The sequence below is a fragment of the Echiichthys vipera genome (assembly GCF_963691815.1).
Source record: "Echiichthys vipera genome assembly, chromosome: 23".
NCBI classification, from domain to species: domain Eukaryota; kingdom Metazoa; phylum Chordata; class Actinopteri; order Perciformes; family Trachinidae; genus Echiichthys; species Echiichthys vipera.
Window position 1 is genome coordinate 660,979 of NC_139848.1, and position 14,427 is coordinate 675,405.

At 43.8% G+C, this 14,427-nt stretch overlaps 2 protein-coding genes across 3 annotated transcripts in view; both read right to left on the reverse strand.

The window, feature by feature from the left end:
• Window positions 1-3,538, reverse strand: part of creg1 (cellular repressor of E1A-stimulated genes 1) — a 5,456-nt gene extending 1,918 nt beyond the window's left edge. For both annotated transcript variants that reach the window (XM_083937775.1, XM_083937774.1), the window contains exons 1-3: window positions 3,187-3,538; window positions 860-979; window positions 156-269 (exon numbers count right to left, since the gene is read on the reverse strand). In XM_083937775.1, coding sequence (XP_083793901.1) covers window positions 156-269; window positions 860-979; window positions 3,187-3,489 — 537 coding nt within the window. In that variant the 5' untranslated portion in view covers window positions 3,490-3,538. The remainder of the gene's footprint in view (window positions 1-155; window positions 270-859; window positions 980-3,186) is intronic.
• A 447-nt stretch (window positions 3,539-3,985) lies between these two features.
• setdb2 (SET domain bifurcated histone lysine methyltransferase 2) lies at window positions 3,986-9,915 on the reverse strand. The gene is made up of 11 exons (XM_083937768.1): window positions 9,639-9,915; window positions 8,449-8,562; window positions 8,268-8,357; window positions 6,767-6,918; window positions 5,885-6,160; window positions 5,478-5,806; window positions 5,224-5,393; window positions 4,922-5,151; window positions 4,626-4,832; window positions 4,417-4,505; window positions 3,986-4,331 (listed from the first exon to the last, which is right to left on the reverse strand). The coding sequence occupies exons 1-11, from the start codon at window positions 9,685-9,687 to the stop codon at window positions 4,163-4,165; spliced, it is 1,875 nt and encodes a 624-aa protein (XP_083793894.1). The 5' UTR covers window positions 9,688-9,915; the 3' UTR covers window positions 3,986-4,162.
• Between the last annotated feature and the right edge of the window lie 4,512 nt (window positions 9,916-14,427).

The following is a 14,427-nucleotide window of genomic DNA, read 5'->3' on the forward strand; positions in this document are numbered from 1 at the left end:
GTGTGATGTTGAACTTGTGTATAAATATATTAAATATATAAATAATAATAATAATAATAAAAGTATAACTGTCACCTGTGTGATGTTGAACTTGTATATATTAAATATATTAAATATATAAATAATAATAATAATAATAAAAGTATAACTGTCACCTGTGTGATGTTGAACTTGCAGAAGAACCAGTTGTGATCCGTCGGCCACTCGATCATTTCAGGGTGACGGGAAAACAGAGACTTCCTCGCCAGCTCTGACTCCGCCCCCTTCACCTGCACGAGGGGGGGGGGGGGGTTAGTGTGTGTGTACCTGTGTGTGTGTGTGTGTGTGTGTGTGTGTGTGTGTCTGTGTGTGTGTGTGTGTGTACCTCCTGCACTGATCCTGACAGGATGATGTGAGTGTGTGTGTGTGTGTGTGTGTGTGTGTGTGTGTGTGTGTGTGTGTGTGTGTGTGTGTGTGTGTGTGTCTGTGTGTGTGTGTGTGTGTGTACCTCCTGCACTGATCCTGACAGGATGATGTGAGTGTGTGTGTGTGTGCGTGTGTGTGTGTGTGTGTGTACCTCCTGCACTGATCCTGACAGGATGATGTGTGTGTGTGTGTGTGTGTGTGTGTGTGTGTGTGTGTGTGTGTACCTGTGTGTGTGTGTGTGTGTGTGTGTGTGTGTGTGTGTGTGTGTGTGTGTGTGTGTGTGTGTGTGTACCTCCTGCACTGATCCTGACAGGATGATGTGTGTGTGTGTGTGTGTGTGTGTGTGTGTGTGTGTACCTCCTGCACTGATCCTGACAGGATGATGTGTGTGTGTGTGTGTGTGTGTGTGTGTGTGTGTGTGTGTGAGTGTGTGTGTGTGTGTGTGTGTGTGTACCTCCTGCACTGATCCTGACAGGATGATGTGAGCACATAACGGACTCTGAGGGTCGAAACTCTGCTGTCGACAATAATCCGTCTGCGCCAGAGACATGGAGAGGGACGCCAGAGGGCTCACCTGAGGAGACAAGACACAAGACTCAGAGACAAGACTCAGAGACAAGAGTCAAGACTCAGAGACAAGAGACAGAGACATGGAGAGGGACGCCAGAGGGCTCACCTGAGGAGACAAGAGACAAGACTCAGAGACAAGACTCAGAGACAAGAGTCAAGACTCAGAGACAAGAGACAGAGACATGGAGAGGGACGCCAGAGGGCTCACCTGAGGAGACAAGAGACAAGACTCAGAGACAAGAGACAAGACTCAGAGACAAGAGACAAGACTCAGAGACAAGACTCAGAGACAAGAGACAGAGACAAGACTCAGAGACAAGACTCAGAGACAAGAGACAAGACTCAGAGACAAGAGACAAGACTCAGAGACAAGACTCAGAGACAAGAGTCAGAGACAAGGAGAGGGACGCCAGAGGGCTCACCTGAGGAGACAAGAGACAAGACTCAGAGACAAGAGACAAGACTCAGAGACAAGACTCAGAGACAAGAGACAAGACTCAGAGACAGAGACATGGAGAGGGACGCCAGAGGGCTCACCTGAGGAGACAAGAGACAAGACTCAGAGACAAGAGACAAGACTCAGAGACAAGACTCAGAGACAAGACTCAGAGACAGAGACATGGAGAGGGACGCCAGAGGGCTCACCTGAGGAGACAAGACACAAGACTCAGAGACAAGAGACAAGACTCAGAGACAAGACACAAGACTCAGAGACGAGACTCAGAGACAAGAGACAAGACTCAGAGACAAGAGACAAGACTCAGAGACAAGACACAAGACTCAGAGACGAGACTCAGAGACAAGAGACAAGACTCAGAGACAAGAGACAAGACTCAGAGACAAGAGACAAGACTCAGAGACAAGACTCAGAGACAAGAGACAAGACTCAGAGACACAGGTTATTTTTATAACATTAACGTGTTTTTTATTGTTTAATTTCAAAGGGAAATATTTTGGGTTCATTTAAATTCACATTTGTGTTTTTCTGTTAAAGAGATTATTTTTATTTTGTCAGAATCAGAAAAACTCACTTTTTTAATCCGTTTCATTTTTTTGTTTTTACTTTTTAAACTTATTTTTTACCTCTTTTTTTTACTTTATAACTTTTTTTTTACCTTTTAACTTTTAAACTATTTTAAAAAAACTTTTGAAAACTATTTTTAACCTTTAATAATATTTTTTAATCACTTCCTGTTAAAACTCCGTTCACTTTCAGAAACTCTGCAGTTTCTACTTTTGACTCACAAACTGCCGAGTCGCCGTGGCAACAAAGTGCCGAGTCACCGTGGCAACAAAGTGCCGAGTCACCGTGGCAACAAAGTGCTGAGTCGCCGTGGCAACAAAGTGCCGAGTCACCGTGGCAACAAAGTGCCGAGTCACCGTGGCAACAAAGTGCTGAGTCACCGTGGCAACAAAGTGCTGAGTCACCGTGGCAACAAAGTGCTGAGTCACCGTGGCAACACACTGCCGAGTCACCGTGGCAACACACTGCTGAGTCACCGTGGCAACAAAGTGCTGAGTCACCGTGGCAACAAACTGCTGCGTCACCGTGGCAACAAACTACTGAGTCACCGTGGAAACAAAGTGCTGCGTCACCGTGGCAACAAAGTGCTGAGTCACTCAGTTTCATAACTTTTGACTTTGAAACTTTGAAACTTTTAAAAGTTAAAGATTAAAAACAGAAACTTTATGATTTTTAAAAACATAAAAACATGATTTTACAGAAACAGGAGACGAAATGTTCAAGATTTAAACAACTTTAAAAAACTTTATACACTTTTTAATACTTTAAAAACCCTTTTAAACATTTTAATAAACACGTTTAAACACTATTTAAACCATTTAAAACACTTTTAAGTCCCTTTAAATACTTTAACCACTTTTAAATACTTAAAAAACCCTTTTTACAACAAATTTAAAACCATTTTAAACACTTTTAAACCATTTTAAACACTTTTAAACACTTTAAAACCTTGTATAAACCCTTTTAAACCATTTTAAACACTATTAAATACGTTTAAAACACATTAAACCCTTTTTAACACTTTAAGACACTTTGTAAACCCCTTTTAAACACTATTAAACCCTTGAGAAACCTTTTTTAAACCCTCTTAAACACAATTTAAACACCTTTAAACCCTTTCAAACTAATTCAAAACACGTTTTAAACACATTTTAAACCCTCTCTGAGAGTCGCGTGCTCCGGCTCACCTGCAGGTCCTGCACCGACACCTCCATGCGGGTCAGGTACATGTAGGGGGTCCCGGTCCCGGAGCCCACGGGCCCGTCGCTCACGGAGAAGGTGTTGGAGAACGGCTGCCCCACCACCGGCTCGTGTGTGGACACGGTGGCCATGGAGGCCCAGTCACACTGGTGCGCCACGAAGCGGGCCACCCGGGCGACCTGGTCGTGAGGCGGGATCCGGACCCGGCAGGAGGGCGGGGAGGCCCGGGCCCCGGAGCTCCAGAGGAGGCCGAGGAGGAGCACACACGCTGCCCGAGGAACAGCGCTCATGGTCGGCTTCAGTGTCTGAGGAGAGCCGCTGAGAGTCCGGACACATAAACAACAAGCGCACTTCCGGAGAGTTTCACAACAAGAGCCGCAACTTCCGCTTTGGGATTTCAAAATAAAAGCTGCAGGTCAATATTTAATAACGAAATTAATAAATAAAACTACGAAATTAATTATTACTGTGAAATGAATTAATAAGGCGATAAAATAAATAAATATTACTTTTAAATTAATGTAAAATAAAGATGCCAATATTATATAAATACATAACTAGACTTTTTATTAAAAAATAACTTATATTTAATTAAAATCATTGATTTATTTCCCTGAGATTAATAAAAACAGCCCTCTGTAAAAAAAAACACATGTTTTATTTTATTGTTCACACATAAAAAATATTAATTTATTTTTATTTTTTCTGTAAACCTTCAAAATAAACTCACACACACATGAAGACACCCTTTCAAAATAAAATTTACTTCATTTATTTAGAAAAAACAAAACAAAAAAAGTTGAAACAGTTAAAAAAAAATAGTTTTTTGAGTCAGCTGGAGCGTGGTTACCATGGTAACCGTGGTTGTGGTGGTCACTGTTTTTACTGCTGATGCTGTGGTTGCTGTTGTGGCTCTGGTTACCATGGTTACCGTGGTTACCGTGGTTGCTGTGGTTGCCGTGGTTACGGTGTCTCAGCGTCGTGACCTTCGTCCTCACACTCTTCGCACAGTTTCTCCTCGACGATGAATTCTCCCCGGCAACCGTCGCTGCTGCAGAGACACGCCACCGCCGCTCTGCTCCGCGCCGCCGCAGAGTAGTTCCAGGTCAACTCGCTGCCCGCCGCCACCGCCCTGACACAGAAAACTTTATTAACATCAACACCACTGACAGAAGCTTTATTGACCCCAGTGAGGCGGACAGGAAGTGCTGTGGTACCTGCTGGTGAAGAAGGCGGTGACGGGGAAGCCGAGGTCGTGCGTGTCCGTGAAGACGTCCTGGACGAACAGGTTGGGCTCACAGCTGTGCTGCAGCCGTCAAACACAAACACATATGATTATTGTTTTACACTCGCCTTAATAAATAAATAATAAACATTAATAAGACATAAATGCTAACGTGGCGTCGTCACGGCGGCGGCGTCTTACGTTGATGAAGCGGCTCACGTTTCCCTCCTTGCTGGCGTCCAGGAAGTAAACGTCCTCGGCCTTCGCCGCTCTCTTCAGACTCTTCGCCGCGGTGCCGTTCACGGGGAAGTCTGTCGTCATGGGAACCACCTTCTCCAGAGCCGGGGGCCCGTCACATGACTCCTCCCCTGAAGGGGGCGGGGCCTCCGGGCCGCTGACCAGCACCGACTGGAGGACGAAGGGCGGGAAGAAAAGTTTACGATTTATGTTTTAAAATATTAAGAAACGTTACAACTTTTGAAACGCGGCGCCCTGACCGTGTCTCTGTCCTGTGGCGTGGCGGCGTTGGCGTCGCCGTCTGCGGGTCTCTGGATCACGGGGACGTGCAGAGGGTTGGAGGCGGTGTCGGCGCCGCTCCGAGCCTCCAGCACCGGCGGCGCCAGCCACTCGGTGACCACCTCCACCTCGTCGTCCGACGGGAGGTCGGCCCTCGGCAGCTTCGGGGGCGTGGCCTCAGCGACGGTCTGGACCCTCCGCAGCATCACACCTGCACACATGTCACGGTTACTCGCCGTTCGCTGGTCGCTCCCGTGGATCTACGCAACCGCCGCCGCCTCACCTGCGTAAACGCACACGAACGTGCCGCCATCCAGGTCGTCACGGCAGCGCACGCCCCAGCCGCGCCCGTCCGTCTGGAACACCTGGAGGCGGACCTTGATCCCCCTCTGGACCACGCGGTTCTGACAGCGAGCACGGACGCAGCCGCACCACGGGCCGCACTCGAACACGCTGGAGGATTTCACAATAAAAGCCTCTGTTAGAAACTTTAACTGTCCTTCAGAATAAAGTTAAAAACTCTATCGACAGCCTCACCCTGACGGGACGGGCTCGCTCAGCCGTTGATGGCGGTAGCGGCGCCCTCCTCTGGTCATGGCGGCGCAGGCGCAGCGCTCCGGGTCGGTGCAGCCGTCGGTGCAGTCGCAGCAGGTGTCGAACAGAACCGGGCCGCGGCTCAGGAAGCAGCCGTGCGGCCAACGGTCCTTCCTGTAGCGGAACTCTGCGGGCCGGGCGCCGCTGTCCCCGACGCACAGCTGCACCGGCGTGGGCTCCACGCCGCGGCTCAGGTCCATCTCCGGGCGCTGCGGGCCGGCCGCCGTGGGCGGGTCCAACCGCACGTCGGGGTTAAAGGTGAAGAAGTCGACCTGCGGACGGTTTTATTAGAACGCCGTTATAAAGCTGCAATTTACACGCCGCCCCTGAACGCATCACGCATCACGCACCTGCAGGGCGTCGTAGCTCTCCGTGGCCAACAGGAAGCGCATCACGTCGTCATGGTTACGCAGGCTCCGTCCACACGGGGCTTTGTAGACGACGTCCCCGTCCTCCACGCCGTCCCCGTCCTCCACGCCGTCCTCCTCCACGGCGTCGCCGCTCGGTGACGTCAGCGGCGCGGCGTTCAGCCTCTTGAAGCCGCAGAGCAGCGGCACCTTTAGCGGGTTCTGACCCCAGAACGCCGGCGTGGAGTGAAGCATGCTGGGTAACCCGGGCAGACAGGACTGGGAGGAGACAACAGAGCAAACAATAAACAACAAATAACAGTAAACAAACAATAAACAGACGGTTGTTTGTTGTTTACAGACATTGTTTGTTGTTTACAGATGTTGTTTGTTGTTTACAGACGGTTGTTTGTTATTTACAGACGTTGTTTGTTGTTTACAGACAGCTGTTTGTTGTTTACAGACAGTTGTTTGTTGTGTACACACGTTGTTGTTGTTTACAGCTGTTGTTTGTTGTTTACAGACGTTGTTTGTTGTGTACAGACGTTTGTTGTTTACAGATGTTGTTGTTTACAGACGTTGTTGTTGTTTACAGCTGTTGTTTGTTGTTTACAGACGTTGTTTGTTGTTTACAGACGGTTGTTTGTTGTTTACAGACGGTTGTTTGTTGTTTACAGACGTTGTTTGTTGTGTACAGACGTTGTTGTTGTTTACAGACGGTTGTTTGTTGTTTACAGCTGTTTTTTGTTGTTTACAGACGGTTGTTTGTTGTTTACAGCTGTTGTTGTTTTGTACAGACGTTGTTGTTGTTTACAGCCGTTGTTTGTTGTTTACAGATGTTGTTTACAGCTGTTGTTGTTGTTTACAGACGTTGTTGTTGTTTACCTGGCAGCAGGCGTGCAGCTCGTACTGCAGCGGGCTGATGCTCAGCGGCGGCAGAAGCTCCTCTCGTCCTGCAGGCGGCGCCGGTGACGAGCGTGACGCCCCATTGGACGCAGGAACGGGCGAGGGGGCGGAGTCAGGCTGCAGCAGCTCCCCTGGACAGGAAGACCCCGCCAAAATAAGATTTTAGTTACATTTATCTTTTCTGATTCCAGTTAAACAGAAGCTTTTTCTGTTTCATCAACATTTTGTCAATAAAGTTTCGTCTTGAACGCTCTGAAGTTTCAGAATAAAAGCCCAGTTACGTCTTAAACACTCTGAAGTTTCAGAATAAAAGCCCAGTTACGTCCTAAACGCTCTGAAGTTTCAGAATAAAAGCCCAGTTACGTCTTAAACACTCTGAAGTTTCACAATAAAAGCCCAGTTACGTCCTAAACGCTCTAAAGTTTCAGAATAAAAGCCCAGTTACATCTTAAACGCTCTAAAGTTTCAGAATAAAAGCCCAGTTACATCTGAAACGCTCTAAAGTTTCAGAATAAAAGCCCAGTTACATCTGAAACGCTCTAAAGTTTCAGAATAAAAGCCCAGTTACATCTGAAACGCTGTAAAGTTTCAGAATAAAAGCCCAGTTACATCTTAAACGCTCTGAAGTTTCAGAATAAAAACCCTGTTACATCTGAAACGCTCTAAAGTTTCAGAATAAAAGCCCAGTTACGTCTTAAACACTATGAAGTTTCAGAATAAAAGCCCAGTTACATCCTAAACGCTCCGAAGTTTCAGAATAAAAGCCCAGTTACGTCCTAAACGCTCTAAAGTTTCAGAATAAAAGCCCAGTTACATCTTAAACGCTCTAAAGTTTCAGAATAAAAGCCCAGTTACATCTGAAACGCTCTAAAGTTTCAGAATAAAAGCCCAGTTACATCTGAAACGCTCTAAAGTTTCAGAATAAAAGCCCAGTTACATCTGAAACGCTCTAAAGTTTCAGAATAAAAGCCCAGTTACATCTTAAACGCTCTGAAGTTTCAGAATAAAAACCCTGTTACATCTGAAACGCTCTAAAGTTTCAGAATAAAAGCCCAGTTACATCTTAAACGCTCTAAAGTTTCAGAATAAAAGCCAAGTTACATCTTAAACGCTCTTAAGTTTCAGAATTAAAGCCCAGTTACGTCTGAAACGCTCTAAAGTTTCAGAATAAAAGCCCAGTTACATCTGAAACGCTCTAAAGTTTCAGAATAAAAGCCCAGTTACGTCTTAAACGCTATGAAGTTTCAGAATAAAAGCCCAGTTACATCTTAAACACTCTGAAGTTTCAGAATAAAAACCCCGTTATATCTGAAACGCTCTAAAGTTTCAGAATAAAAGCCCAGTTACATCTTAAACGCTCTAAAGTTTCAGAATAAAAGCCCAGTTACATCTTAAACGCTCTAAAGTTTCAGAATAAAAGCCCAGATACGTCTTGAACGCTCTAAAGTTTCAGAATAAAAGCCCAGCGGCGTTGTTTCACCTGAGCCGATGACCACCTGCACCACAGACGCGTCCTGAGAGGCGGGGGGACAGGTGAGAGACTGGAGCAGCTGCAGACTCTGCACGTACTCTGATCAACACACAACAAACAGAAAGTCACCGTCAGAACAACAGGAAGCCCCGCTCACTACCAAAATAAGAGCTCAGGGCCAGAGTCCGACCTTTGTCTGTGGCCGTGTGCTTCTTCAGGACCCTCTTCAGGTGATCCAGATACTCGTAGACGCCGTTAAAGACCTGATCCACGTCCTCCTCCGCCCAGAACGCTTTGGCCCGCTCTGTAAAAACACATGAACGATGCTTTTATTCTGTTTTTTCACTGATTTAACAAAAATCCAGACGCCACAAACTGTTCAAAACCTCCTTTAATTTATAAAAATGAAAGAAAACTCTGGTTTAGATGAAGAGAAAACACATGAATCACGCTGTTTTTTAGTGTTTGGAGCTTAAATTACTTTATAAAGAAACACAGGAATTAAACAAACGTGCATTTATAAGTTAATAACATTAAAACCTTTTTCAGATTAATAAAAATATAAGAAAACTCTGCTTTAGTGTCAGATAATAAACATTAAATCACCTGTTTTATGTGTTTGCAGCTTTAATAACTTTATAAAGAAACACAGTGAACAAACAAACATGCTTTTAAAAGGTAATAACTTCTAAACATCTTTCACATTAATATAAATAGAAGAAAATCTGCTTTAGTTGCACTAGAAACCTATAAATCACCTGTTTTAAGTGCATTTTAAGTGCATTTGCAGCTTAAATAACTTTAAAATTAAACACAGGAATTAAACAAACGTGCATTTATAAGTTAATAACATTAAAACCTTTTTCAGATTAATAAAAATATCAGAAAACTCTGCTTTAGTGTCAGATAATAAACATTAAATCACCTGTTTTATGTGTTTGCAGCTTAAATAACTTTATGATAAAACACAGTGAACAAACAAACATGCATTTATAAGTTAATGACGTTAAAACTCCAGAAAAACAGTTAAAAGCCTCTTTAAGATTTATAAAAGATGTAAGAAAACGCTTGTTTAGAGGCACAATAACACATAAATCACCTGTTTTATGCGTATTTTTAGGTTAATTTGCAGCTTTAATTACTTTATAAAGAAACACAGGAATGAATTTATAAATTAATGACATTTAAATCTCTTTCAGATTAATAAAAATATCAGAAAACTCTGCTTTAGTTGCAGATAATTAACATTAAATCCCGTTGTTTTTGTGCATTTGCAGCTTTAATAACTTTATAATGAAACACAGGAATAAAACAAACATGAATTTATAATTTAATGAAATTAAAACCTGAGTTAAAAACATGAAAAGAGTAAAAACTCACCGACATCCTGAGGATCTAAATAATCTTCTTCCATCACAGACACAAACATTAGCCTGCTAGCTTAGCCTAGCTTGTTAGCCGTTAGCCTAGCTTAGCCTGGAAACACAGTTAGCCGTTAGCTTCCCGGTCCGTTACCGACGCTAAACACCGTAAACGCTCCGGGAACCATTAAACTACCGGCGACGTTTGTTTTTAACCTTTTATTCAAATTAAAACAGTTTAATTTAAAAACGTTATTTCCTGCTTCGCGTTTCTCCCGGTTCAGTTTGTCCGCGTGTTTTGGTCCTTAGCGGCGACCGTAGACCCGCGTGAGGACGCTCGAGCCTGAGTTTTGTTTTTCAGGCTTTTATTTTTATTTAAATTTGATTCAAGTCTCAAAAAACACAGAAATAAGTGATTAAATAAATACACGAGTAAATAAATTAATAATGATAAATATAAGTGAATTAATACATGTGAAAATACAGAAACACATTAATAAATAAATACAGTTATAAATGAATTAAAACAGTAATAAATAAATAAATGATTAAATAAATACACGAGTAAATAAATTAATAATAAAAATATGAGTGAATTAAAACATGTGAAAATACAGAAACACAATTATAAATAAATACAGTTATAAATGAATTAAAACAGTAATAAATAAATAAATGATTAAATAAATACACGAGTAAATAAATTAATAATAATAAAATATGAGTGAATAAAAACATGTAAAATACAGAAACAACTTTATAAATAAATACAGTAATAAATAAATAAATGCTGTAGAAAATGAAAAAATAAATAAATACATGAACAAATGTTTTAATAAATAGAGAAATGAATAAATAAATATAGGAATAAAACAATTAAATAATAAATACAGGATTAAATAAACGAATGCTGAAAAGGGAATAAATAAATGTTTAAAAGAAAGAAACGAATAAATGCAGAGATAAAGAAAGAAATGTTAGAATAAGAAAAGCAAAAAGAAATTAATAAATGAATGTATGAATAAATAAATACAGTAATAAATTAATTAATGAATGCATAAATAAAGGGAGCTGCTTCCTCTTTAACACACGGAAACATAAATAAATAAACAAACAAAAATGATTTTATTCATTCGTGTTTAATTCTGTATTATTTCAAACCTGTGAATATTTAATAAAGTGTCTCTGCAGCCTGTCAGTCACAGCTCAGGGCGGAACAAACAACATTAACGCTTCGCTTTTTCAGAGGAGCCTCCGCGGCCACCGTCCGGCAGCAGCCGCGGTTTTATAACATTTAAACAAAAAAGTTACGCAATTTAAAAAAAGCTGCATTTAAAGAAAGATCACGAAAGGACTCACGAGCAGCTCACGAGGAAACAGCACGAGCTAATAACTTATTAATAATAATATATATTTATATTTAAATACAGACCGGAAACACAGGTGAGGACTCTTTACTCTATTATTATTATTATTATTATTTATGTTTATACACAGACAGGAAACAGGTGAGGACGATTTACTGTCTTAATATTATTAATAATTTATATTATTATATTCATACAGACCGGAAACAGCTGAGGAGAAACTAATAAAATTAAACACAAACTCATTTTAATAATCTGAGCTTTTATTTTGAAGGACAAAAACGCTGCATTTTTGATTAAATATTAAATTTCCAGCTGAATATTTTTATTTTTGTTTAATTTTATATTTTAGTTTTATTATATTATGATTATTTAAATAAAATATACAGTAACATGTTTTATTTTCTTAATTTTAAAGTTTTTATCCATAAAAATCTAAATTAAAATAAAAAAAGAATTAAACTTTAACAAAATAAACTCAATCTTCAATTAAAATATTACATTTAAATAATTCAATTAAATAAAACTCAAATTAAAGAAGTGAATGAAAAACATTTAGATTTAAAAATGTAAACTTAAATAAAATAAACTCACATTTAAAAAGTTAATAAAAAACTTTAAAAAATAAAGTCAATTTAAACAAAAGTTTACATTAAAACTTAAAAACAATAAAACAAAAACATAAAAAAGTCACAAATGTGTCAAAATAAAATAAATAAAGTTAATGTGTGTGTGGCTCTGTGTGTGTGTGTGTATGTGTGTGTGTGTGTGTGTGTATGTGTGTGTGTGTGTGTGTGTGTGTGTGTGTTTCTCCTCAGGTGAGATGGCGTCCCAGGTGCGGCGGGCGGTGAGCGATGCATTGTGGGGGATGTGTGCGGCCGACGCCATGTCGATGCCGGTGCACTGGTTCTACGACGTCGATGACATCACCAGAGAGTTCGGCGGCTGGATCTCAGGATTCAACGCCCCCAGGACCAGACACCCGTCCAGCATCCTGCGCCTCTCCAACACCGGTACGAACCCAAAACACCCTGGAAACATCCTGGAAACTTCCTGGAAACTTCCTGGAAACATCCTGGAAACACCCTGGAAACTTCCTGGAAGTTCCCAGGAAATTTCCAGGAAGTTTCCAGCCTGTCCAACACCGGTACGAACCCGAAACACCCTGGAAACATCCTGGAAACACCCTGGAAACATCCTGGAAACACCCTGGAAACATCCTGGAAACACCCTGGAAACATCCTGGAAGTTACCAGGATGTTTCCCAGGAAGTTTGCAGGAAGTTTCCAGCCTGTCCAACACCAGTACGACCCCAAACATCCTGGAAACACCCTGGAAACATCCTGGAAACACCCTGGAAACATCCTGGAAACACCCTGGAAACATCCTGGAAGTTACCAGGATGTTTCCCAGGAAGTTTGCAGGAAGTTTCCAGCCTGTCCAACACCAGTACGACCCCAAACATCCTGGAAACACCCTGGAAACTTCCTGGAAACACCCTGGAACATCCTGGATGTTTCCAGGATGTTCCAGGAAGTTTCCAGGGTGTCCAACACCGGTACGACCCCAAAACACCCTGGAACATCCTGTAAACTTCCTGGAACATCCAGGAAACGTCCTGTAAACACCCTGTAAACACCCTGGAAACATCCTGGAAACACCCTGGAAACACCCTGGAAACATCCTGGAAACACCCTGGAAACACCCTGGAAACATCCTGGAAACACCCTGGAAACTTCCTGGAACATCCTGGAAACTTCCTGGAAACACCCTGGAAACTTCCTGGAACATCCTGGATGTTTCCAGGAAGTTTCCAGCCTGTCCAACACCGGTGTGACCTCAAAACACCCTGGAAACATCCTGGAAACTTCCTGAAACACCCTGGAAACTTCCTGGATGTTTCCAAGATGTTTCCAGGAAGTTTCCAGCCTTTCCAACACTGGTACGACCCCAAACACCCTGGAAACATCCTGGAAACTTCCAGGATGTTTCCAGGATTTTTCCCAGGAAGTTTCCAGGGTGTCAGACACCGGTACGACTCTGAAACACCCTGGAAACTTCCTGGAAACTTCCTGGAAAGTCCTGAAAGATGAAGTGTCTTCTGCTCTGTGTGTGTGTTGCAGCTGGCAGCGGTCGGACCGCCTGGACGTCTGGCGCCAAGCGTCCCGACGTGGTCGGGAACGTGATCCTCCACGACAAACTGGAGCTGTGGAAGTCCTCCAAAGGCTCCGCCCACTACCACCAAGGTACCAGGCTCACCGTTAGACCGCTTCTCTGTGAGACCGCTTCTGTGTGGGACCCGGTTCTTTGAGAGACCTGGTTCTTTGTGAGACCCGGTTCTTTATGAGACCTGGTTCTTAGTGAGATCCGGTTCTCTGTGAGAACCGGTTCTCTGTGAGATCCGGTTCTCTGTGAGACCCTTTTCTTTGAGAGACCCGGTTCTCTGTGAGACCCGGTTCTTTATGAGACCTGGTTCTTAGTGAGATCCGGTTCTCTGTGAGACCCTTTTCTTTGAGAGACCCGGTTCTCTGTGAGACCCGGTTCTTTATGAGACCTGGTTCTTAGTGAGATCCGGTTCTCTGTGAGAACCGGTTCTCTGTGAGATCCGGTTCTCTGTGAGACCCTTTTCTTTGAGAGACCCGGTTCTCTGTGAGACCCGGTTCTTTATGAGACCTGGTTCTTAGTGAGATCCGGTTCTCTGTGAGAACCGGTTCTCTGTGAGATCCGGTTCTCTGTGAGACCCGGTTCTTTGTGAGACCCGGTTCTTTGTGAGACCCGGTTCTTTGTGCCTGCAGGTCTTCGGGCCGGAGAGAACACCCTGAACGTGCTCTGCGCCCTCCGTGTGGCTCGTTCGCTCGCCGCCGGACGCTTCAGCAACGTCTCTGAGCCGGACGCTCGAGCCGCCGTTCTGTCGGACTACGTCCACTTCCTGACCACGCCCGGCTCGCACCGGGACTCGTACGCCGAGTCCTTCCACCGCTCCTTCTTCTCCAGCTGGCAGGACAGCAGACCGACCTCGCCCCGGGAGGTAAATCAGACGCCCGCCCACGACAGAACGCCACGCCACGCCCCACCCTGCCCCGCCCTCTCTGACTGGATTCTCTTTTTGGTTTTCAGGTTCTGGCGTTTGCAGAGAAACGCTCCCGGCACACGTTGAGCTCCTCGTTCCCCGACAGCCAGCTGGACGCCATCGGCTGCCTTCCAATGGCGCTCCCCTTCATCCTGCTGTCCGCCTCGGCCAATGAGGAGCGAGCTGTGGGTGGCGGGTCTTTTGTATCACACATGAGCGCTTCCGTACGCCAGCGCGCCCTTTAACCTCGTCTGTGTTCAGGTGGCAGCGGCGGTGGAGTTCGTGAAGCTCACCCACCCTCACCCCAAGGTGCCCGAGTACGTGACCATCTACAGCCGGGCGCTGCACGCCGTGCTGGGCGGGGCCGACGT